The 24,678-nt window shown below is 44.6% G+C and overlaps 1 protein-coding gene across 1 annotated transcript in view; it reads right to left on the reverse strand.

The window, feature by feature from the left end:
* FMN2 (formin 2) overlaps positions 1–24,678 on the reverse strand; it is a 172,773-nt gene that overhangs the window by 80,911 nt on the left and 67,184 nt on the right. The window contains exons 5-6 of the mRNA XM_063443374.1: positions 18,808–18,952; positions 1,669–1,756 (exon numbers count right to left, since the gene is read on the reverse strand). Of these exons, the coding sequence (XP_063299444.1) occupies positions 1,669–1,756; positions 18,808–18,952 (233 nt within the window). The remainder of the gene's footprint in view (positions 1–1,668; positions 1,757–18,807; positions 18,953–24,678) is intronic.

A 24,678-nucleotide genomic window follows, 5' to 3' on the forward strand; every position in this document is an offset into this window, starting at 1 on the left:
ACACACACACTATGCAAACACACTGCATTATATACACACACACTATGCAAACACACTGCATTATATACACACACACTATGCAAACACACTGCATTATATACACACACACTATGCAAACACACTGCATTATATACACACACACTATGCAAACACACTGCATTATATACACACACACTATGCAAACACACTGCATTATATACACTACACACACTGCATTATATCAACACACTACACAAACTGCATTATATAAACACACTACACAAACTGCATTATATAAACACACTACACAAACACACACAGCATTATATAAACACACTACACAAACACACTGCATTATATACACAGTGTGTTTGTGTAGTGTGTGTATATAATGCAGTGTGTTTGTATAGTGTGTGTATATAATGCAGTGTGTTTGTATAGTGTGTGTATATAATGCAGTGTGTTTGTGCAGTGTGCATTATATAAAACACACTATACAAACACTGCATTATATACACAGTGTGTTTGTGTGGTGTATGTATATATAATGGAGTGTGTGTGTGAGGGGGATTTTTTTAAATTCTTTTTTTTATTTTTATATTAAATTATTTTTTTATTTAACTATTATTTATTTTTGCTGTCCCCCCTCCCTGTTTCATACTTGGCCTTGGAGGGGGGATATAGCAGTCCCTTGTGGTCCAGTGGCATTGGCTGAGCTGTGGGGGGGAGGGGAGGGCGGGCAGCAAGCATTTACTCACCTCCCAGTAGCTCCTCCAGCTCCCCAGTGTAAGTCTTGCGGCCAGCGTTGCCATGGTAACCCATGGCAACGCTCTGCAGGCCGCGGGTCTCGCGAGACTTACACTGGGGAGCTGGAGGAGCTGCTGGGAGGTGAGTAAATGCTTGCTGCCCGCCCCCCCAGGACCACCGGGCTTGTAATGAGCCTGGCGGTCCTAGGAGGTATTATCGGCAATATCGGTATCTGAATTGGCCGATACCGATATTGCCGAAAATACCGAATATCGGCCGATTATATCGGTAAAACCGATAATCGGTCGATCCCTATTCCTAAGTATTATGCTTTGGTAGAATTCATCTAGTTGTCATTGAAAAATCCATGCAGACTGTGATAAGACCAACTCTTCAGACAGATAATTCCACATCTATATTGTTCTTATATATATAGCACACAAGTTCACATGTTTAGACTGGAAGAAAGGACATTTTGTCTGTTTTCATAGAGGAGATTTTCAGACAATGGTTTGCATTGACCCTGAAAATATTTGTATCAGGGTAAACTAAACAGATTTAGAATTGTCAGGCTTTATTCATAACAAAAATCTTTCATTCCTCTTAATTGTAAAATGTTATTATAGCACTCCTCTGCACTTTTTTCTAGTGCCATAATAGCCTTCTTTATGTTGATGTATTTGTTATGGTGCAGGGAGAGTACTTTCTTTAAATTAGCAAAAGCAGTAGAAAAATCTAAAACAACTGTGTTCATACTAAACACAACCTTACTTTCCTTCAGATGTCATTTTAGACTTTTTAACAATGTCCAATTTTTTTTCGGTTAATGTTGACCACTACAAAATAATAAGTAATGCTTTTAAATAACCAAAAAGTGCCTAAATTATCATTGTCTATGAAAGAGTGTAAAAAATAAATAAGTAAATTAAAATGAGTGCTTACCATGTTGAATATCTTTCATATCTAAATGGAGGCTAGACATTAATATTCCAACCGCTTGAGACCTCTTATTGCTCAAGAGCTTGACAACCTGTGGAGAAATCATTAAAATTAAACAGAAAGACCAAAAAAAAAAAAAAAAAATATTAGTATTATGGAATAGGACCTAGAAGACAAAACATAAAACAGTTCAATATTAGGGATTGATCTAGAAGTTACCTGTGGCGGACCGCCTGGCACCCTGACCAGATACCTCCGTCAATCGCTGCTTCCTAGTACTTGCGAGCACCATAAGCCCCACGAACCGCCGCAGCTTGGTTGGGGTCTCTGTGTCCTCCACCCACCCTGGACCCAAGACTGGGTTTCAGCTTCCAGTGGGTAGACCACTCCTAGTCCAGAGCGCGTAGCAGGAACAGCTCTTAGAAGAGCTAGTGATTATACTCAGGGGAGTATTGTGATATAGCAATTGTAGCTCTCCAATCCCCCAAACATGAGCCAAGACTTCATGAAGGGGTAAACAAATCTCTCTTTAATGGGAGTCACACTTGGCCTTTTATGACAATCCCCATGCAAGGGGTACGCCCACATGGACCTTGTTGGGGACGCAGACACAGACCAATAAGAACAGTTATTAAATGCACGACACTCCCATCCACAGCACACAATCCCTCCCCTCTGCTTGGGAGATAATTGGATCAGTAACTGTACTAATTCAAATTCAATTATCTCCAGAAAAAACACACACTTTGTAAAAACACCCCAAAAGTGCCCTAAAAATACATAAATGTTACATATCCTGATAGCCCTGATCTGGGTGACCAACATATCCTAAAATCACCTAGATCAGTTCAGGAGTTCACAAATTTTATGGAAGTCATAGTTTTCCCATAGCCGAAAATAGTTCCATAAAATCACGGTTAAGGGCCACTGGAGGATCAACCGGGAACTGCAAAGTTTTCATGCCGAAAATAGATCCAGGGCATTCGCGGCTAAGTCTCTCTGACGTCTATTCGTGGTTATGGTCCATGCGAACAAGATGGCCGACACCTCGTGGGCGTCTATAGGAATTGCAGCCACCTAGACGAACACCAAGACCACTGCGGTGGAAATTGCAACAATGTATCAATTAAGCTTAATAAGCTCCAGGGTGGTCTCCAGCTCGTGCGGCTGTTGGGTAAACAAACCATATAGTCCCAATTGCACGAACAGAGCCTGTTTAAAGTATTTTATTGCAGGGGCCATAGTCAGGGTAGGAGGCTGGCAAACAGGCCCCTCAAAAACCAGTGGCGAAGTTACGTTCATCACATTACCCAATTTTAACATCATAAACATTATTATTACACAATTATAATTCCTAGAATGTATGTCAGTGATTGAGTACCAGCCTTTTCCCTAATGGAATATACATTTTGATTCCTGTCAACTCCCCCATCCCCCCCCCCCGCCCCCCAATCCATTAGGAGTATTTAATAAAATCTTTATTAAATACTGTTACTTACTCAGTCTAAAGATCCTGAGACAAAGTAGGGACTACTTTGTCTAAGAATTTTTCCAATGCCTGACCCTTCTAGACACTGCACAGAGCTACTGCCATCTAGAAGGGTGTGTGCGAGTACAGCAGTTATTTCAGAAGAGGACCCCCAGAAGATGATGGCGGTGCCTGAGTGGACAGGTTCAGGTAAGTTAAATTCACTTTTATAGAGAAAATAAGTAGCAAGAGAGGTGAGAACAGACAACAGCTCAATTAGCCTGCCCTTCGGTGAGTCCCCGCTCAGATATCAAGCTGGTTTTAGCTCAACCTGTGCCATTACAGAGAGAACATATCTAAAGCATATCAGACTGGTCCCACCCATACAGGCAGTCCAGATCCGTAATGCCAGCTATACCTCACTGATGATGCCTAACAAGGCTGAAACAATCGTCTGGAGTTGCTGTATCTCTCGTGCAGAGGGAACTTGCTGGCATTTCGGATCTGGACTCCATGTATGGGCGGGACCAGTCTAATATGTTTCAGAGATGTTCTCTCTGTAATGGCACAAGATGAGCTAAAACCAGCTTGAGATCTAAGCGGCACCCACCGAAGGGCAGGCTATATTAGCTTCTGACCGTTCCAGTATACTCTTGCACCTTGTTTTTTTGCTCTCCAGAAATTTACTTTTACCTGTCCCGCTGGCCACCAGCCCAAGTCCCCAGACAGTGACAGTGCCGTTTTAACAGACAAAATGTACTTGCTCAAATATGAATTTTATTTCAAATTCAGGCACGTAAGTAACCATATATGATAGTTTGGTAAAATATGTGGGGGGTTACTGGAGAGTTTGGTAGCATGAAGAGGGTATTTGCTTAGAACAAGGTGGACTCTGGCAGACTAATTCCCACAGGATGCATTGCTAGAAGAGTTTTAAATCAATAGTTATGTTTATGTACACAATATATAGTTTATAGTTTAGATAAAAAAAATCAAAAACACTGCACAGACAAGATGACAGATGGCCTCTATGATATAAATTCCTCATAAAAGTCTGAATGGCTGAATTTAGAAACATTAGTTAAGGGGGGATATTTTAACGTTTCCCCTCTACACACAGCATGTGAGGACTATAGTTTTCTAATATGTTGAACATTTTGTTTGCAAAAATAACAATACGTATATAAAAAGGAACAAATCCTCAAGATCAAGTCATCCACCTATTCACCAAAGTGGCCACCTGACAATATCACCCAGTATTTGCTGGTTCTTCACTACCTGTTTAAAAGGGAAGGTAAATGAAAAATAAATGCAATCTGTGAGTGCTTATATGCATTTGCAAACCTGTTTAAACACAGGTTCTGAAGGGCAGATAAACTGCATGAAATAAACATGTTTTTTTTTTCTTTTAAATCATTTTCAGACTAATTTGGCAATTATTTTCATTTTGGAATTTCATTCAGACAAATATGCACGATATCAGGACGCGGCTGCATCTTGCAGCCATTTAGTAGATAACTCCCTAACTTGGTAGCCTTGTGGGATTGCTATAGTTAACTATACCAAGTTAGGGAGCTGCTTAATAGATAACTCCCTTTTGATATCCTTAAGGAGATATCTACTAAAAAGTTAAAGACAACTATACTTATACCAAGTAAAAGATATTTAGTAATAGTAAATAAGGGTCAGCTATGGGAGGCCCCTGTTTATTTTAATGGGCCGCTATGTCACCCCCAGTTAATTATTTTATTAGGTGCTCCACTATGGTGACATGGGGGACCTGTGCAAGGCCCCCCTTAATACAATTAGCTATTACTGCCCAGTCACTAGTTTTTTCATATGACAGCGAGCAGCTAGTGACTTGGTTGACATGCCCATACATGGCACAGCGTGCCAGGTCAGGAAGGAGGATTTACCCTTCCTTTTACAAATATGGGGTTCATATTTATTCCCATAAGAGGTGGCATGGAGGGTGGGGTGGATTTAGGAAGAGGCGGAGAGTAAAGCTCCCCGCCGCTTCTATTTTTATATATTGTCAAGAGGAAGCCGCAAGCCAGTAGTTTCCTCCTGGTAACAAACTAAAATTAATAAATGAATTGCACAGACAACATTTTATCCAACAAGCAATTTTGTCTTTGTTCCATTCCAATGTCAATTTATTCATTTTGCTTTCAGACAAAATGGACGAACATCCATAATTCGGGAGAAACCGTTTTCGTCTGAAAAGGAATCCAAAGTTTGATATTTACATTTATCTATACGATATGAAGCATAATCTACCAGTGCATTAACCCCTTAAGGACGGAGCCAAATGTACAAGTTGTGATCAAAACAAAACGTAAACAAACCACAGAATTTGGCTCTATGTCTGTTCAACTATAATTTACCTCTTTCATACTAAGTGCACCCACACTTATTATATATCGGTTTGTTCAGGGGAAACAGGGCTTTCATTCCATATCAAACATTCATATATAGAACTCCATTTTATATGAATAAAATCTAAAAAAGTTAGACAAATTAAGAAATTTTGATATTTTTCAATTTCTGCATGTCAATTTAACTGTTAATGTCACAATACTGTTTGTAAAACAGTAACCAGTAACCCCCATGTATAGGTTTTATGGTGTTTTGGAAAGCTACAGGGTCAAATATACGTCTTGTCTATTTATTTATTTTTTACATAGAAATTTCACAGATTGGTTTGCTGGGCCTAGGTTGCCTTTGAGACCGTATGGCAGCCAGGAAATGTAAGTTACCCCATCATGGCATACCATTTGAAAAAGTAGACATCCCAGGGTATTCAAAATGGGGTATGCCCAGTCTTTTGTAGTAGCCACTTGGGCAAAAACGCTAGACAAAGTTAGTGTTCGTTTTTATTTTTTTCCATTTTTCAAATAAAAACTGTACTTTTACTGATAATATTATTGTCAGTGTATAGTTAACTGCCCTGCAACACTCCTAGTTCTATTCAGTGATGTCTCACAAGCGCCACGGTACCCCCCATGTATAGGTTTTATGGGGTTTTTCAAAGTTAAAGGGTCATTTACGGCTTATCCATATATGCTTTTTCACAATGAAATTTGTCATATTGGTTTGCTGTGTCTAGGCTGCCTTTGAGACCGTATGGAAGCCAAGAAATGAAAATGACCCCTTAATGGCATACCATTTGAAAAAGTAGACATCCTAAGGTATTCAAAATTGGGTATGGCCAGTCTTTTGTAGTAGCCATTTGGGCACAAATGCTAGCCAAAGTTAGTGTTTTTTGCGTTTTTCACATAAAAACTGTACTTTTACTGAGAATATTATTGTCAGTATATAGTTTACTTCCCTGAAACACTCCTAGTTCTGTTCAGTGATCTCTCACGAGCGCTATGGTACCCCCCATGTATAGGTTTTATGGGGTTTTGGAAAGTTACAGGGTCAAATATACGCTTGTCCATTTTTGGTTTTACACATTGAAAATTGGCAAAGCGATTTTCTGGGCCTATCTTGCCTTTGAGAGAGCATGGCAGCCTGGGTAATAACATTTCCACTATTATGGCATACCATTTTCAAAAGTAGGCAACCCAGAGTATTTCAAATGGTGCATTTTAAGATGTTTGATCTAACCACTTTATCAGAAATGAAGGCCCCCACATAGCGGTAATAGTTTTATTTGTGCTTTTTTCCCACACATGAACTCACTTTTCACAGGACATTTCTTATTCCTGGTATGAGTAACATTTCCACTATTATGGCATACCATTTTCAAAAGTAGGCAACCCAGAGTACAACAAATAGCAGACCTTCAGATGTTTGGTCTAGCAATTTTAACAGAAATGATGGGCCCGAGGTTCCGGTTCCGGCTCCGACCAACATGGCGCTTGAACGGAGAGTTCCGCTCCGCAACACCCCAATAAGCCTCCATAAAGTTCTGCACTCTGCTCCATGGGGTGCACTAAACGCCCGGAGCAACCCCAGACCCCAAAGAACCCCCAGCAGGGCCGCTGGACGGGTTCCTGCAACCCCAGCCCGGATCGAGCGGTGACCCGGCCGACCCTAAGATGGCGCTGCCACTCACGCCGGGGCCGGAGAAAACGGCCCTGGAGAGGATAGACCGCAAGCTGCAAGACCTGACCACCCACATGGTCACGAGATCCGACCTCCAGACCCTGACAGCCTCCATCCAGGAGACACATGCAGGCCGCATCACCGCGACTGCGGAGGCGACTGAGGCCCTCGCCGCCCGTGTGGCGTCTACAGACACGGCTGTGTCACGCCAGGGCGAAATGCTGCTCTCCATCCGCCGCCACCTGGAAGATCCCTGAAGCTGAAGGAACGGAAAACGCAGAAGAGGTACTCAAAGAGCTTTTTCAATCCCTCTTACAAGCCCCTCAGCCACGTCAAATTGAGCTTGAAAGGGCTCACAGGGCCCTGAGGCCCCGAGCGCTGGAAGACGGGCCGCGGGACCTCATCTGCTGCTTGCACTCCTTCCCAGTGAAGAATGCTATTATGGCCAAAGCACGTGAACGCCCTACATGGCCCTTCAAGGGGGCCCAGGTCTCACTATACAACGACCTGTCTCCCATCACATTGGAGGCCCGCCGCGCACTTCGCCCCGTGACAGCCTTGCTGAGGGAAAACAACATATCCTATAAATGGGGATTCCCTTTCGCCCTAGTGGCTCGGCGACACAACACCTGGTTCACCTTGAGATGGCCAGAGGAGGTACCATGGTTCATGGGGGACCTGGGACTCCCCTCACCGACAGTCACCAACTGGATCCTGGGAACCCTGGGTCCACCACCGAGACCGCAAAGAGGGCCCAGGCGACCACTTCTGGACCCACCTTCAACACGACACCCTGGGCGCCGCGATGACCTAGCATCCCCAGAAGAATAATTACAAGACTCAAGCGCAACAACGACCTCCACCCTAAGCTCCGTGCCGATGTCATCACCCCGGCTCCAAGCGACTCGACTGTTGGTCCCTGATCCCCGCGGCTGGTCGCCTGCCTGAGTACGCTGTATCCCCCTACCCCCCGTGATGGACGCTCTGACCACCCTACGCACCAACAGGTACTTTGGGACAGCTTAAGGGGGACTTGGGAGGGGGGAACACGGGTCCCACAGTTGCCTGGGGGGGGCCGCGCAGCTATGGAACTGTCCCAACTTGCACTTCCTCCTATCCGTACCCCGGCCCTGAATACCACAAGGGGTGGGCGACAACCCACTTTGGGCGGGGGCACCAGGGAATCAGCAGGAAGAGGGCCCATCAGTACCCTCGGTCCATCTGGATTCCCCCAGAGGCAGCTGTCTTCACCCCTTCTCTCTGATTGGCAGGGACGCACTGACCATCCTATGCACCACTAGACTCTCCAGGACAGCTTAAAGGGGACTTGGGTGGGGGGGAAATGGGTCCCGTTGCTACCTGGGGAGGGCCGCATACCAGTGGAACTGCCATATCATATATTCTATTTGCCCGCACCCCGGGCCTTCACTGCTGCAAGGGGTGGGAGGAAGCCCCCTTGGGAGGGGGTACCAGGGCATCAACGTGAGGAGAGTTCATCAGCACCCTTGGTCCCTCTGTATTTCCCCAGAGACACCTGGCTTCACCCCCACTATCTGGACTCTTTATACCTGTTACTACCGTGCACTCTCAATTACACTGGTCTGTTGTGGTAGGTTTCTTGGATATCATACCACAGAGGGTGGGGGAGGGAGGAGGGGGGGAGGAGAAGGCAGCCATGTCTCCAAAGATCCTTAGGTCTGGGTTCCACCGCCACGCACATCCCAACCGCACACTATGATTAACGACCTCACGCTGAATAGGACTCCAGACCTGATGACCTTACACGCCTTGAGTCCCATGCTCTTTCATGGGACAGCGATCCCCACTAACGGCAGGCCTCCTACTTCGCATCATTGACCGACAGTTACAGATCTATTACCTCAAGACGCTAAAATTGCAACTTTAGCCATCCCTGACCTCATCGACAGCCATCACTAGTGCACATACGCCTACTCACGAAATGTGACAAGCACAAGACGCATCATCCTATGGCTACCCTCTTGCCCGGTGTTGTCCCTATTCACTACTCCTCTGCCCGCCCCACCGTGACATACATACCCATGACCTCACATTAGCCCACCCCTCCAACGAGGGACGGAAGGGGTACCAAGGCTGGACAAATACACGCCCGACGGTACAGACGGACGACAACCGGACCCCAGGTAATAGAGACTGGATAAACCTTGGCCTCAGAGACCAATGCCCAGGGGACTTAGACACCACTGAGACTAAGGGGAGAGGGGTTGACCACGCCACCCGACTTCACCTTGGGACAGGTTATATAAGGGATGGAGATTGCTGGATCCGGGAGGTTGTGCACATGCTGGGGGGGAAACTAACGGGTATTGGGGTTCTCTGGAACAAATATGCTATATTGAGGTATTTGTAACTGTTTTGGTTTTTCTCTAATCGTTTACTTATTTTTTTTAATTTTTCAAGTACCATAGTTAATGCAACCTAAACCTTAAATTGTATGCGCTCTATGTCCATCAACTGACCTCATCGAGTCTGTTATAGTGTTGAGGGGTGGGGAGGAGCGAGCAATTCCACTCCTCTCCTAGCTCTTTATTTGGGCGGAGCTCGAGCCGCGCTACCCAACTACTACCACTCGTGCTGTAAGTTGAGTGACCAGACCACGGGATCCCTCGACTTCTGAGCTGGCATCGGATCGAGCCCCTGCTGGTGCTGGCCACTGCACAAGACTACTTTTCCCTACGTTGAGGGAAACTGGGTCCGTGATATCCCCGGAACCTTATAGGACACACATACACTTCCTCCTTGAACGCCATTCCGGTTAGCTAATCACACTTCTAGGGATACCGGACCCCGGTTCTCCGAGCCGGATTCACTGCCATTCACCCTCTTCTCTCATTCCCCTCTCTCTCTTTTTCTCTTTCTCCTCCCCCCTCACCATCCCCCTCTCCCCACCCGGTACCATCAGGTACCGTAGATACGGGACCCCCTCCCGAAACCACAGGAGCGCGGAGAGCACTCCAGACTCCCCTGAATTTGAAACTTCATACCACACACGCACACGACATGGCATACCAGAAGACGCCCCTGAAAATCATCACGCAAAATTGCAGAGGTCTTAACATTCCTGAACGTAGGACACACTTGCTAAGAGAACTCAAGAATAAACATGTTGCCGTAGCTTTGCTACAGGAGACGCATTTCCAGGAAGGGAAATCTCCCACGCTACACAATCGACATTACCCCAACAACTATTTCTGCAATCATCCAACGGCCCGTAAGGCTGGAGTGGCCATCCTACTAGCGGCTGACCTGGAATTCAGAGAAATAGATCATGTGCAGGACTCGCAAGGAAGATACTTGTTCCTCAAAGGCACCATCGCAGACAGATTATATACCATAGCATCTATTTACGTGCCCAACCGCCGGCAAACACCCTTCCTCCGAAACGCTCTACATCAACTGGAAGACTTCACGGAAGGGGTACTATTGGTAGGGGGTGACTTCAACGCCCCACTCGACCCCACTCTGGATTCGTCCACGGGCCATAGTTGCCTTCCACAGTGTAGCATCAGATCCATCCGGCAGATGATCGAATCCTTGAGACTGGTGGACTGCTGGAGAACACTTAATCCCACTGTAAAGGACTTCACTTATTACTCTGCCCTCCATAATCGCTACTCTCGCATCGATTACCTCTCCATAACGCAGGAGGGCCTCTCCTACCTACTCAAAGCCGGGATCACTCCGGCCACGTGGTCGGACCACGGTTCGGTCGAGATGGAGCTGAAGTCCCCACTGTTCAGGCCCGCGGTTTGGACCTAGAGGCTTAACGAAGCTCTGCTACTGGATCCGGATACCAAAGAACAAGTCACCCAGGCGCTGGAGCATTACTTCAGAGACAATGATTCCCCAGAAACATCCCCAATCTCCATCTGGGAAGCCCACAAATGTGTTATTCGAGGCACGCTCATACGCATTGCCTCACAAAAACGGAAGATGCTCATGCATGAGATGGCCACTCTATACCATTCGATCTCAACCCTTGAACTGCAACACAAACGTTCCCAACTGAATGAAGTTTACGGGGAACTAATGGAACAAAGAAGACGACTCAGGGACCTCCTCACGAAGCGGCATCTCCGTGCCGTTCAACGTACGAGAGGCTTTTACTACACACATGCTAACAAGGGAGGTAAATACCTGGCGAGACTATTGAGGGGTCCTGCACCCCGCAGACAAATACGTAAAATTTGCATGGCCTCGGGGGAAGTGACCCCCTTCCCACAGAAGATCGCAGAGGAGTTTATAAGTTTCTATGAGAAACTCTATAACATTCATACACGGGCGGGAGACACTAGCACCACGGGCGACAACACGATGACCCAGACATACTTGTCCGACACAATCACCCATCGGATAGATCGGGACTCAGCCTCACTCTTGGACACCCCTATCAGTGTAGAGGACCTAGCGGCGGCCCTTAAAGTAACAAAAACTGGCAAGGCACCGGGCCCAGACGGCTTTACCGGGCTACTATAAAAAATTCTCAGGTACATCACTACCGTGGCTGACTAAAGCAGTCAACGCTGTGGGGGAGGGTGGACCCCTGGGACCGGAGTCTCTGGCTGCCACCATCACGGTTCTACTTAAACCAGGGAAGGACCCACTGCATTGCGGAAGTTACAGGCCAATCTCACTATTGAATGTTGATACCAAATTGTTCACGAAAATTCTCGCGACCAGACTTAACCGACTCCTCCCCGACCTAATCCACGAAGACCAGACGGGATTCATCCCAGGTCAAGAGGCCAGAGACAGTACCTTGCGGCTCTTCTCCATTCAACACCATGCGAAGAAAATGGGAACACAGTTATTGTTGCTTTCCACCGATGCGGAGAAGGCATTTGACCGAGTCAACTGGGCATATATGCTAACAACACTGGGACACATGGGATGCGGCCAGAGACTCCTCAGGTGGATAACCGCTCTGTACTACTAGACCACGTGCTTACGTGAGGGTTAACGGGGCCACAACCTCCGACTTTGCGATCAGCAACGGAACACGACAGGGCTGCCCCCTCTCGCCGTTGCTGTTCGCAATGACCGTAGAACCATTGCTACAGGCAATTCGGCAGAATCCAGACATTCAGGGATTCGAAAGCCAGGGGGACCATCATAAAGTTGCAGCCTATGCGGATGACCTCTTCTTTGTTCGCAACCCCAGGACCACTTTGCCATGCCTCCGCTCGGAATTCGAGAAATTTGGACGACTATCCGGATTTAAACTGAACATCTCTAAGTGCGAGGTTCTGAATATCAATCTACCCACAGAGGAATTCCTGTCTCTAGAATCGCAATTCGCGTTCCATTGGTGCCACGGCAAGATGAAATATCTGGGCGTATGGGTAACCACGAACCCGAGGGACCTACTACGACACAACTTCACACCCCTGCTAAAAACTATCCTTGCTGACTTATCCAGATGGTCCTACCCGCACGTGACTTGGCATGGCAGAATCGCAGTGATCAAGATGAACATACTCCCACGGATTCTGTATCTCATGCAGACCATACCGATCGCCATACCAGCGACCTTTTTCTCCATCTTGAAAACAGCGATAACTAGATTTGTTTGGCGAGGAGAACGGGCCAGGATCCGACACGATGTCCTCTGCCGACCAAAGAACTATGGAGGACTGGCACTGCCGGACTTTAAGAGATATCACCAAGCCACGGTCATGCAGCGCATTCTGGATTGGCACTTGGACTCATCGCTCAAGCAATGGGTGAAACTCGACAGAGACCTCATCGGACCAACACTGGAGACACTGGTATAGGGCACGCCTGGGGGGCGATCACACCATGACAATGAAGAGGGGCCGGTCCTACAGACCCTACAGAACTGGAAGACAATCAGGCCTCAGACCCACATCTCGCCCACACCTAGCCCACTGACGCCGATCACCCATAACGAGACCATTGGGGGAGGACTCCCCGCCGAAGCATGGCCGATCCCAAGTACCGGTACATATATACCCATACGTAGAGTTCTGACGAATGGGAACCTGCAAGATTTCACGTCATTCCTGGGAGGGAGGCCACGGACCCCTCTCCTCCTGCTCAGATACTTACAACTAAAGCATTTCTACGACACCTTAACGCTTAAAGATCGCTTACATAGAGACCTCACGTGGTTTGAAAATCTCTGCGATCAAGGTGCGCCAATTGAACATGCTATATCAGCAATCTATCAACACCTGATGATAGGGAATATACCTACAGCCACCACGTTTAAGCGTCAATGGGAAGACCAACTGGGTAGACCACTGACGAACCAGCAATGGGATAAAGCAATGGTGTGGCACCACAAGAGTTCCATGTGCTCCTCATACCAGGAGATGAACTATAAACTGCTCTCCCTATGGTACAGAACACCTTCCTTACTGCACCGCATCTTCCCGTCGATCCCCCCGGTGTGCTGGAGGTGCCTAGAGGAACGCGGCACGGTGTTGCACATTTGGTGGGAATGTAAAGACATCGTCCCGTACTGGAGAATGATCAGAGATACGGTGACACATATCTTGGGAGATATACCGGAATGGAATGCGGAACTGGCACTATTGCACATCTCGTCACAACCCATACCGTCCTATAAGAAATCTATACTGCGACACCTGCTCAACGCGGCTAAAGCTAATATACCAGCTCTCTGGAAAAAACGTGACATACCCACTAGAAAGGAATGGATCCGCAGGGTGGAGGATATTCAGAGAGCGGAATAAACACATGCCTTTCTATTGGGTAGAGGAACCAGACACACTGAAATGTGGACACCATGGCTCCTGTACATCGCCCGCTACCGGCGGGAGGGGGATACCACTGTTGCCGGGACGGGGAATGTAGGGGACGCACACCCCACTTAATCTTCCTCTTAACCCTTACGCCCTTACTACCCTTCAATACTCTTGACCCCCTCCTTACCCTCTCTGGCTGGATCACCGAAACTCGGGGAAACGGGTTACGGATTTATAAAAACTAAGCAGGATCATTACATGTCACACAATATATAAGGAAGACACACACGACCACACCAATGGAGGAGAAAGGGGCATGATGAAAAGACAGGGACACCCACCAGATACCACAGTACCTGAGGCGTCCCAGGACCGGGAACCCGGGCACCTGGGAAGTCGAATGGAACACTCACAATTCAACATACTCTAGATAAACGTACCCCCCCCCCCAAGGCGTTCACACACAATGTAAGGGGTCCACCTTAGACCGTTTGAGATGATCTCACATATAGCGACCGATCTAGAGATGGCACACCTTGGGGACAATGTATTAAGACCTAAGCAACGCTCGAGCTCTGTCGTAAATAATTCTAGTGGTGATAGCACCCATATAAACACACAAAGCGGCAACCCGCTGACCCACACGAAATAGAGTTAGTACGTAACAGGGCACTACCGTATGATCCCTAATTTAGAAGGTAACTGCGTCCTATGCCTCCTCATGGGGACGTAACCGGACTTACGAACCCTACCCCTGAATAGGTATGCTAGCCGTTGATCTTATGTTCCATACACTACGAATGTCTCCTATTGAAGTACTTCCTGTTTATCTTGTTGATTTATGTACCATATGCTAATCGACTGGATCTGCGCATCCATCAATGTTTTTTCATACTCTACGAAAGTTGTTTTAGAGGCCTGCGAGCCTCACACTCTGATATCTACAATTCTACCTCTCAATAAAAAGAGATTTACAAAAAAAAAAAAAAAAGAAATGATGGGCCCATGTAGCAATTTCTACTTTTATTTTTGTCTTTTTAATCACATAAATTGCATTTTCACTAGAAATGTCATAATCCTGGTATTAGTTAGTGCACTAAAACCTCAGTATTTTGATTTAACACTGTCTTCTGAATATAACGGTACCCCCACGTATCATTATTTCAGATTCTTCCGGAAAAGTACAGGGCGAAATATATTAGATGCCCTTTTAGCTTGTAAGTTTGACAAAGTGATTTGCTGGGCCTATGTGGCTTTTAGAGAGCATGGCAGCCTGGGTAATAGCATTTCCACCGTTATGGCATACCATTTTCAAAAGTAGGCAACCCAGAGTACAACAAATGGCAGACCTTCAGATGTTTGGTCTAGCAATTTTAACAGAAATGTTGGGCCCATGTAGCAATTTCTACTTTTATTTTTGTCTTTTTAATCACATAAATTGCATTTTCACTAGAAATGTCATAATCCTGGTATTAGTTAGTGCACTTAAACCTCAGTATTTTGATTTAACACCGTCTTCTGAATATAACGATACCTACATGTACAATGTTTCCAGGTTTTTAGTATATCACAGGAATAGTACAGTACCCCCACATACACTTTGATCTGAAGGCAGAGAGAGGCAGATAGATCTTTGACTCAGATACTGTAGCATTAACCCTGTGATTAGTTTTTTGCTTTTTTTTTTGAGAAGGCACATTTCAAGTACTACAAATGTAGTATTTTGAGTTGTTTATGCTAGCCAGTCTAAAGTGGCTACACCAAACAGGGACAGGCCAAGGTCAGGGGAATCCAGAAATCAGAGTAGTCGGTAAAACAAGCCAATGGGTCGGTACAGGCAGCTAACGAAGCATAGTCAGGACAAGCCGAGGTCAGGGAATCCAGGGAAATCAAGCAAACAAACTGCCAAAGTACCATACAGAGTGATTTAGTAGTTCAGCTCTGTATGGTAGACTTTGAAACAGTCTGTTATACAGAGGGCGGGTAGGGATGGACAGGAGGGGCAATAATAACTGGAGTCCTTTCGGACTCCTCTTTTCCAGCAAACACGGCATCTTCGTTGGGGTGACCTTTTACAGGATGTCGGGGGGGGATTCGGGAAGGGAAATGTTTGCTGGTAAGTCGTTGGACATCTTCTGATTCCAAAGGAGGGTTAGGATTTGGGGTCTGGGCAAATATAATTTGGGACAAAATTTGGACCATAAACTCTAGAAATGGGCATGGTCTACCTATGGCTTCCTTTTTATAAAGCACATAGGCATTGAAAATTGCAATCTGGGTTATGTAGACTGCAATTTTCTTGTACCAGGTCCTATTCTTCCGGTTCACCAGATAGGGCTGTATGCACTGATCAGCCAAGTCTACTCCCCCCATAAACTTGCTGTAATCCACAATGCACTTCGGCTTCTCCAGCTGCTCAGTTCCACCTCTCACAGACACTGGCACTGAAGTTTCGTCGTGCATTGTAGACAACATGTACACATCTTTCCTATCGGTGAAGCGAAGGGCAAGCAACTCATCCTGGCGGAGCGCTGAAAGGGAGCCTCTACTGCGTCTACCTCTTGCCAGGGTTTGGGGGAAACCTCTACGATTCTTACGCACTGTGCCACAGGCTACGGTCTCAAAGCAAAATAGAGTTTTAAATAACTCTATGCTTGTGTAATAGTTGTCGACCCATAGCCTGTATCCCTTATTTAACAAGGGAAGGATTAGGTCCCATACTATCTTGCCACATGTACCCACAGAATCAGGGTATCCTGGTGGGTCAAGATGGCTATCCTTCCCCTGATAAATACGAAACGCCCATGTATATCCAGATTTTGATTCACACTATTTATAAAATTTTACACCGTATCGTGACCGTTTAGAAGGGATATACTGTTTAAAAAGTAATCTGCCCTTAAATTTCATTAAGGACTCATCTATACAAATATTTTCTTCAGGGACATAATTTTGGGAGAATTTGTCTGACAGGAGTTCAATTAGGGGCCGAATTTTGTACAGCCTGTCAAACAATGGGTCGTTTCTTGGGGGGCACAGTGTGTTGTCGTTAAAGTGGAGGAAACGCAGCAGCTGCTCATAGCGATCCTCTTCATAACCCCAGGGAAAAGAGGGGTCGCCAGGATGGGGTGCTTGTACCAGTAGGACCTGATACTCGCTTTTTGACAATGCCCATAACTAGAGTTAGGGCCCAAAATTTGCGCATTTCTGCGAGATCCGTGGGGTGCCACATATTACGCCGATTGTAATGTGACCCCGGATTCGCAGTCAGATATTGGTTGGCAAATAAATTGGTTTGCTCAACCAATAACTGAAATACGTCCTCTGACATAAACAAATCAAAATATTTGAGGGGCTCCCAAGCATCCACTATAACCGTGATGCCAGGGGTCGCCAGGTTTGGGGGCACCCAGTCTCCATCTGGCATTGGGGTTGCTGAGCGTCCTCTTGGTGGTGGTGGTGGGGCACCACCACGCCTCCTCGGCCGAGTAGCGACATGCCATTCTGGGGGGGGGGGAGGGGACTACTCAATAATTAATAAAAAAAAAAAAAAAAGGGGAAATTACTAAATTCCTACCTGCCTAACACCTTACTACCCACCCTCAAAAACCCACAAAAAATAAAATAAATGTACTGATCGCAGTTTAGGCTGCTGCGACCAGTACAGAAAGGGTTAATTTTTATTTTATTTTCTGTTTTTTTAATAAAAATAACCCCCAAAAAAGTCAGCCTGATGAGAGAGCCCTCTGATCACAGTGATCACTGGTACAATACTGTACAGTAGCGATACTGTACAGTACAGTGATCACGGCAGCGGGGACAGAGTTAAGGGTGATTTGGGTTGCTGCGGCTGACAAAGGGTCAAAAAAAAAATGTAAAAAAATTTTTTGACCCAAAAAAAAAAAAAATGAATAATAGTACTAATGTACTAAAATCCCTAAACAGGCTGATCACAGTGTAAAATGCTGTGACCAGCACTGGAAGGGTTAATTTTTTTATTTTTTTTTAACTTTTACTTTCTTTTTTAACAAATTTCTCTCCACAGCACTCTCCAGCTACGATCTCTCTGCCTCTCTCTCTCAGATCGAAGTGAGGTGAGGAGAGGGGCAGAGACAATGTGTCAGCCAGTGATTTAAAATCATTGGCTGACACATTGTAACAGTGATCGCAGTGACTGGCTGTCACTGCGATCACAAACTGCAGATCACGGCGGATTGGCCACAGGGGACCTGCCTGGGTTGCCAGGCAGGTCCCCCAACCGCGATCTGCAGTTTGGGAGGGATCGGGAACATGTGGGTGGGCTTAAACGCCGCGGTGTGCTATGCCGTCGTGAAGGCGTTTAAGCCCATAAACGCCCTGACGGCATAGCACGTCGTAACGGCGCGAACGGGTTAACCTACACCTTTAGGTTACTCGACTGAATCCAGCAACAACATGTCATACTAATATATCAAATTCACCAAACCCCAAAAAAAATTTTGGGTATCTTTCATACTATTTATTATGGGAAGTTATGTAATCTAAATGATAAAATTAAATACACCGTGAAATAAGGAAAGTAAAAAAAAACCCAAAACAATAGATAATTTGGAAATGTATACAGAGGTCGTGCAAGTCTCAACTGGGGCAAGTGTGTCTAGGGATTGATAAACAAAGTAATTTTACTTCTAAATGGCTGAGAATTGTAATAGTTGTTTTGGTGTTTTAGAGAGCCCTTTTCATTCTTTTGTTCCCATTAGCCCAAATCTATCTACACTTACCTTAATGTTTTTACTTACTCACTGTAAAACAATGCAGTGTATGTTGGAGTTTAAAGCATAGAAATATCTTCTGGAATATTAATGTACTTACTTGTTTAGTTTTTGTATTCGTTATCGTATCTGAAATGGGCTTTTTTCTTTCCTTTACAGCAGTTTTAGAGAAAAGTGCTTCTAGCTCATAAAAAACTACTTTAGGTTCACTGACTGCCTCCCACACAAGTGGAACACTGGGATCTCTAAGGGTAAATAGAAAACAAAACAAAGCATAACTTACACAGCTAGCAGTGCTATGGGATTACATCATATATGAAGCTTCATTATCATATGAAAATCTCTCTTTACAAGATTTATAAAATAAAGACACACATACCTGGAAGAAATATATTCAAATGGAATTACCAGTTGAAAATTACGTGTCAGGAGGGCAAGAGATACAATAATGTGTTAGACGAAGAAAAAAAAGTAAGTTACATTTTATGCTAGAATTTCTAACATGTTCAATTGTTTTTGGGCCCAAATCTAGCGCAAGAGTAGCCAAAAGTTCGATCCTCAACTGACGTGCAACTCCCATGATGCTTTGCAAACTGGGGCCAGACCATTTGCAAATCCATGCAGGATTGTATTTGTGAGCATTGTTGTATGTAAGCATATTTTTTTATGTAGTGTGTGTGAACATAAAAGTGTATTTGTTTGATGTATGTTTAACCCCTTAAGGACACATGACGTGTGTGACATATCATGATTCCCTTTTATTCCAGATGTTTGGTCCTTAAGGGGTTAAAAAAAGAAAAAAATGGACATAGTTCTGACACCCCAAAGAAGCTAGTACATAGATGGAGGACTTTTAATTGAAGTTTTCCTTCTATACACCCTGAAAATAAGCAATATATTAAATACAACACAAAACGCAGGGGTATTATCAAATGGTGATATTTTCCACCATCTTAATATCAAAAAGATTGCTCACATATTACAATGCCTGTACTTACAGGTCATAATAAACACTGTAGGGCCTTGGTCCACAGTATCACAAAGTATTATTAAAAACAGTGTAGAAAAGCATAGAACATAGCAGAAGCGTAGCTTAGGAGGCACTGTTTGGCATTGCATGAATTTGAATGCAGTTGTGTATGTGCATTCTGTTTTTAATGCAGCGGTACATTTGTACATATTGTTTGACTGCAGGTGTGTGTTTGTATGTAGTTTGGGTGTTTGAATACAGGGCTGTATTTGTGTATTGTGTTGGCATTTAATTTCTGTGATGTATGGAAATGTATACATCCACTGCCACAAACAGACTCCAATACACACACTGACATATACAGACACACACATCTGACTGCTGGCTGAGGAGAGTATGGGACTTGTCTAAGCTCTCTCCTTCCTTTCTCTTTCTATCCCTCTCCACCCGGCTCTCTGTAAGCTAAGAAAGTGATCTGCACTCACTTCTTCCAGAGCAGAAGATTGACAGGGATCCGAACACACACTGTTAAATTGACATGGTCCCCGACTAGGTCCCAAATCAGTTATGCACATTGGTGACTCTAAATTTGAGTGCCTAACTGATGGTCCCCACTTTCCAGCTTTGTGGGCCTGATGTGGCTGCACTGCTAGTAGTTTCACTGCTGGTTATTTTATTGAACATTTTCCCAGCCACATTTACTGCATACTATAAGCTTGTGTATTTTAGATTTCTCAAAGTTGATAGCACTGCAATTGATAAATTCATTATGTTTTAACAATAGTTCTTGATCTCGCCTTCACCAACCTCTGTACTGCCTCTAATCTCTCCAATATTCCTTTTCCTCCATCTGACCACCATCTGCTGACTTTTGACATCAGCACATCCAGGACCCAACTGACACCACCCTCGGCACATCAATCTCACAGAAAGCTCCATGACTTGACCTAGAGCAATTCTCCACTAACCTCCAAACTTTCCTTTTACCCATCTCAACTTAGATGAGAGGAGAGGGTGGAATTGTAGAAGGAGATTGAAGATCTAGGGCAGGTGAGGTTTGAGATGGGTAAAAGGAAAGTTTGAAGGTTAGTGGAGAATTGCTCTAGGTCAAGATGTAGACATTGTGGCACCTCCTAGACTTAAACACAGCAAGCTACAAGTTTGGCACACCAATTCCACTCAATACCTCCAAAAATGCTCCAGAACTGCTGAACGCTGCTGGAGAAAGTCTCAAATTTATGCTGCACTCTAACAGCTTGGCTCTTTCCTCTGCAAAGGTAAATTACTTCAATACCTTCATAACCACACTCTCCCACAAACCCAAACAACTATTTCACACTTCTCTTGTTCGCCCTGTTGCTCCTCCTACCAACTTAACCACCACAAACTGTGCAACTCCACTGACAAGATCTCTACCATCATGGAAGAGATCTCTGATCTCTCTCCTTCCCCTTACAATACTTTCCCCAATCTCACTCCCTCTGCTGTTTTAGGTTCATTTGTACCCGCTATAGCGGAAGAGGTTTCTGCTCTGCTCCGGTCCTCCCGCCCCACCACCTGCTAATTTGATCCTATTCCCTCGCATCTCATCCGTACTCTGTCTCCTTCTCTTGCTCTGCCTGTCACTAAAATTCTCAATCTCTCCCTCTCCTCTGGCACATTTCCATCAGCCTTCAAACATCTAACTGTAACCCGAATTCTAAAAAAGCCCAACCTTGACCCTAACTCCCAGCCCAACTACCGCTCTCTCTTGCTACTGCCCTTAGCATCCAAGATCCTCTAAAGACTTGTGTATGTGAAATTGACAGACTTCGAGTCCAACTCTCTGCTCAACACACTTCACTCTGGTTTCAGTGCTCAGTACTCTGTGGAAATTGCTATGACCAAAGTATCCAATGATCTATTAGCTGCAAAATCTCATGGTCACTATTCTATCCTAATTATCCTTGACCCTTCCGCTGCTTTTGACACTGTTGATTATAAACAGCTTCTTCTCATCTTCTGTAATCTCGGTCTACAAGATATTGCTCTCTCCTGGTGCTCCTCCTACATGTCCCAGCATATTTTAGAGTTTCTTTTTCTAGCTCTGCCTCTTTCCCCAAACCCCTCTCTGTTGGTGTTCCCCAACACACGCACATCTATCCTCCCCTGATCTCTCCCCACCCCTCTTGACTGCCTTTCTGCTATTTCTAACTGGATGGCTGCTTACTTCTTTAAGCTCAACTTGTCCAAAACAGAACTTCTCAAGTGTTGCTACTCCAGTTTCTGTCTCCCTCCACATTAATGGTGCTACCATCAGCTCCACCACGCACGCTCACTGCCTAGGTGTTCTCTTTGATTCTGACCTCTCCTTCGCCTCTCATGTCCAGTCGATCGCCAAATTCTGGAGCATCCATCCGTCCCTACTTAAAGCCAGATGCGGCTAAGGTGCTGGTCCATGCCACTGTCCGCTCGCCTTGACCACTGCAATCTGCTTCTCAGTCTTACGTGCTCCCAACTTACCCCATTGCAGTCTATAATTAATGCGACGGTGAGGCTCATCTTCCTGTCCGCCCACACCTCACCCCTCTGTCAGTCCCTGCACTGGCTTCCCTTAAGATATAGAGCTCAATTTAAAAGTTTGGTTCTTACTTTCAAATCTCTACATAATGCTGCTCCCACCTATCTATCCTCCCCAATATATAAAAAGTCCAGTATAGGCCCCTATGGTCTGCCAAAGACCTGTGTCTATCCTCTCTTCGTACTCCCACCTCTGATGCTCGTATCCAAGACTTCTCTAGGGCTGCACCGTTCCTGTGGAACTCCCTTCCATTTTCCGCTAAACGCTCACCCACTCTCCACTCCTTCAAAAAAATCATTAAATACTCACTTTTTCACAAAAGTGTATCAATTAAACGGTTAATGGCTCCCAACTGATTCCTCTCCTGCAACGGTCATAAAAAAACAAAAAAACAAAAACAAAGTGGTCTTAAGTGACTACTATTCTACCAATCTACTTACCTTTTATTTCATGTTGCCCCACTCCTAGCATGTAAGCTCATTGAGCAGGGCCCTCAACCCCTCTGTTCCTGTGCATCCAAATTGTCTGGTAACAATTAAATTTTTGTAAGTCAACCCATTGTAAAGCATAGGGATTGACAGATATAGATTTTTTTAGAGCCGATACCAATAATCTGTGAACTTTCAGGCCGATAGCCCATAACTTACTGATATTATGTACATTTACCATTTAAAAAAACGATTTCTACACAAATCTGTTAACTGAACATGTTTATTTTATTTATTTTGCAAATCTCTTTTTATTAAGGTAAATGCACAAAATATACATACATACATGATACTAATCTGCCTTTTTTGCCGTTACTTTGACACTATTCTTGTGGTAAACCTTAATGTTAAGGTAAATGTTACATAGCCTTCTTTGCTTATATTTACCAAGGGTGCGAATATTAGTGGAGGGCACTGTATATGTCTACATCTAAGGAGTTTCACAAGTAGGTTTCTGTCATCAATGGCAGTGGTGGTCTGTAAGCAAGCAGGTGGTTTGCTATTGCTGAACTGAACCTGCCAATGTGATCTTCCACTTTAATAAATTAAAAAAAAAAAAAAGAGCAAAACATGGGTTGCTGAGCCCACACATAAACGTGAAAAAACAGCAATTTAAAATGTTAATTGGTGTTAAGAGACACTCAAAACAATTATGGTTATATAAATGCATATACAGAAAAAGTGTCAGCACTTAGTGAATATTCCCCCTGAGTAAAAAACAGGGCCCAAGAGAATACTGAGAACGGGTAGCAGCTGAAATAGCCTGTCCTTCGGACAGTTCCTGCTTAGATCTCAAGCTGATTTTAGCCCATCTCGTGCCATTACAGAGAGAACATCTCTGAAACATATTAGACTGGTCCCGCCCATACAGGCAGTCCAGATCCGAAATGCCAGCAAGTTCCCTCTGCACGAGAGATACAGCAACCCCAGACGATCGTTTCAGCCTTGTTGGGCATCATCAGTGAGGCATAGCTGATATCTCTCTAGGCACCACGAGCAAGGGGTCCACGTCTGGATTACCCTTTAAACTTGTGGAGAGCAAAAAACGGGGCGCAAGAGAATACTGAGAACGGGCAGCAGCTGAAATAGCCTGCCCTTCGGTGAGTTCCCACTCAGATCTCAAGCTGGTTTTAGCTCATCTTGTGCCAATACAGAGAGAATATCTCTGAAACATATCAGGTGCCTAGAAAGATATCAGCTATGCCTCACTGATGATGCCTAACAAGGCTGAAATGATCGTCTGGAGTTGCTGTCTCTCTCGTGCAGAGAGAGACGGCCTGTATTTTGGATCTGTTCTGCCCTTTTGGGTGGAATCAGTCTGAGATGCATGATCTGATTCTCTTTGTAATGGCACAAGATGAGCTAAAACCAGCTTGAGAACTGAGCGGGATCCACCGAAGGGCAGGCTAATTGAGCTGTTGTCCGTCCTCTTGCGACTTGTTTTTATGCTCTGAATATTCAGGGGTAACACTAAAAATATAAAACCTTATATGTTAAGAGTTTAATCCACATCTGGTATAATGTAGTATAGATCAGGGAGGTCGCGTATATCATGCTAAATTCAGATGTATCCAAAAGTAACGTGTTCTAAGTATCCAGCAAGTGTATACAATTTTGTACACAACAGAACGGTATAAGTTGCACCAAATGAAGATGTTATAATAGTGGTAAAAATAATGATAGATAAAAAACAATAAGATACATTCAAAAACTTTTAAATGTAAAAATGAAAATAAAAAGATTAAAAAAACCAAAACAAAAAAAAAGTCAAAAATTTGAGGTACAATAAACAAGGACCTTATTTATTTTGATTCTTTTGTGGGCATCTCTTGTTAGCGATTCTTGCTTATTCAGTCCATTGTAACAAACAAAAAAAGAAGAGAGAACTACAATAGTGTAGTATGTCACAAACAGATAGTAGTAGTAAATAGAGCATAATAATCCTACTCACAA

The sequence above is a fragment of the Pelobates fuscus genome, chromosome 2, assembly GCF_036172605.1.
Source record: "Pelobates fuscus isolate aPelFus1 chromosome 2, aPelFus1.pri, whole genome shotgun sequence".
NCBI classification, from domain to species: Eukaryota; Metazoa; Chordata; class Amphibia; order Anura; family Pelobatidae; genus Pelobates; species Pelobates fuscus.